Raw genomic sequence first — 2,391 nt, forward strand, 5'->3', positions numbered from 1 at the left:
ATATATGCATATATAGACACACATATATAAAATACATTAAATTAAATTAATAATTATATATACATGTATATAATTATATTAAGGGAGTAAGGGCAAAAACAACCTCGAAAGGATGGCAAAGTCAACCTCGGCGGCATTTGAACTCAGGACATAAAGATGGACAAAATTCCACTAGGCATTTTGCCCAGTACGATAACAATTCAGCCAGTCTGCTGCCTTAATCGATATAAATATTTAAAAAGTTGTTTATCTCTAGAAAAAAAAATGAGGTTAACACACAAAAAAAAAATTATAACTTTAACAAATATCTCGTCCCAGACATGTAATAATTTTTTTTTTCTTACCTTTACATCAACAGCAAATAATGTTGCTCCTTTGGTTCGACTCATTATAGTTAACAATCCAAATGTAGATAAGTCATGGACACTTATTACGTTATCTGTGTTGAGGATAAGAACAAACACATAAATTAGCAAATAATTTTAGAAAACCGACATTTAAAAAAAAAAAAATGTACAGAAGTAAATAGAGGCGTAGGAGTGGCTGTGTGGTAAGTAGCTTGCTTACCAACCACATGGTTCGGGGTTCAGTCCCATTGCATGGTACTTTGGGCAAGTGTCTTTTACTATAACTCTGGGCCAACCAATGCCTTGTGAGTGAATTTCGTAGAGGGAAACTGTGAGGAAACCCATCATATAAACACATGTGTTTTTGCTGTGTTTGTTCCCCCATCACCATTTGTTTACTTGTCCATAACTTAACAGTTCAGCAAAAGAGACCAACTTAACCCCCCCCCCCCCAAAATGTAATGGGATAAATTTGTTTGACAAAACTCTTCAAGTATGGTGCCCCAGCATGGCCACAGTCCAGAAACTGAAACAAGTAAAACATAAAAATACTCACCAGACAGACTAACCAAGATATATTCTTCATCTGTAATTGCAGACAGCTGCAAAGAATAGTTTTAAAGAATTAATTCAACCGATTTTATGGAAGTAATTAATGTAGAAAATTATCAAAGCAAGTTGCGAAATGGAGAAAATTCTTTGTTTTGTGATATTCTAAAGAAACATGGAAATGAACAACAAAGTATAACTACATTTTTACAACATCCATATTAATTAGGTTACTTATGACAATACACACACACACACACACACAAGAATATGCTTGTAACAATTTACAGTCCAAATTCTAAAGTAAAACAAAAAACTAAATCACCAGTTTTTAACATAGATTTAATGAAACAAAACTACTTTAGTACGTAATTAAAAACATGTTGATAAATACATACGTTAAGTCTAAAAGTCCTAAGGTTTCAATTTACATCTGTTTCACGCTGTTGCTGAAATTACCAGACACTGTGCAGTCGGTCAATTTTGGAGAGAAAGGATCAGAGTGACGTACAACAGTGGTCCTCAAACATTTTGGCACCACAGACCGATTCCATGCAAGACAATTTTTCCATGGAGTGAGGAATCATGTGCGTAACAAGACACAATAAGGTGCAGAATATATGTAATTCATTACATATATAATACTTATATAATACAGCAAAACCCTGCAGACTGTGATAATGATGATGATGATCATCATCATCACCATCATTTAATGTCCATTGTCCATGCTGGCATCGGTTGCACAATTTCACCAGGGCTGATAAGCTGAGGAACCCCCCAGCTTGCGAGCTCTGGTCACACCGTCCAATCCATGCCAGCATGGACAACAAACGTTAAATGATGATGATGAAAGCACCTTGACAAACATAAGTGGTTGACTGATAACCTGAATGATTAATCAAACAATCAATTAGTTAACTGATTAAATAGTTAATTAACTGACAAGTAAGGAAGAGAAATAAAACTGGTGTATGTGTGTTCATCATTAGCATAATGACCCTCCCAAAATGCAACAAAGAACATTCTTTTAAAAATTAATGATAATTATCTCATTAAATAAACAGAAAAGTACTTACTTGAGTGATTGGTTTTTTAGCAAATGATTTGTTAGAACCTTCCAACTGAATGCTGAATTTATTCTCTGTCAAAAACAAAATTGACAATATTGTTAGTGAATGCTAGATACAATAATGATAATAATTCATTCTTTTATTAGCCACAAGGGCTCGCATAAAACAACATTAAATGACAAGCAACAACATAAAAGACAAAAACGGGACGATACAATGTTTTCTGCATGTAAACAATATAAATAACAATTAAAAAATTAAACAAATTAAAACTCCCAATAGGGGAGGTGCTTTAAGGTTCTCGTGGAAAAACCCAGAAAAGCCACGGGTGCCTGATCAACAGGGCAAGAGCCCTTCTCCTTTAATTTTTTACAGGTGCATGCTCAGAATTGGTCCTTTCACACTGGTCATTCTTCCAACAT

The 2,391-nt window shown here is 34.2% G+C and overlaps 1 protein-coding gene across 1 annotated transcript in view; it reads right to left on the reverse strand.

Moving 5' to 3' along the window:
• LOC106877150 (vam6/Vps39-like protein) overlaps positions 1-2,391 on the reverse strand; it is a 72,552-nt gene that overhangs the window by 63,490 nt on the left and 6,671 nt on the right. Inside the window, exons 3-5 of the mRNA XM_014925961.2 lie at positions 1,976-2,040; positions 904-949; positions 345-439 (exon numbers count right to left, since the gene is read on the reverse strand). Of these exons, the coding sequence (XP_014781447.1) occupies positions 345-439; positions 904-949; positions 1,976-2,040 (206 nt within the window). The remainder of the gene's footprint in view (positions 1-344; positions 440-903; positions 950-1,975; positions 2,041-2,391) is intronic.

This window comes from Octopus bimaculoides, chromosome 11 (genome assembly GCF_001194135.2).
Source record: "Octopus bimaculoides isolate UCB-OBI-ISO-001 chromosome 11, ASM119413v2, whole genome shotgun sequence".
Classification (NCBI taxonomy): Eukaryota; Metazoa; Mollusca; class Cephalopoda; order Octopoda; family Octopodidae; genus Octopus; species Octopus bimaculoides.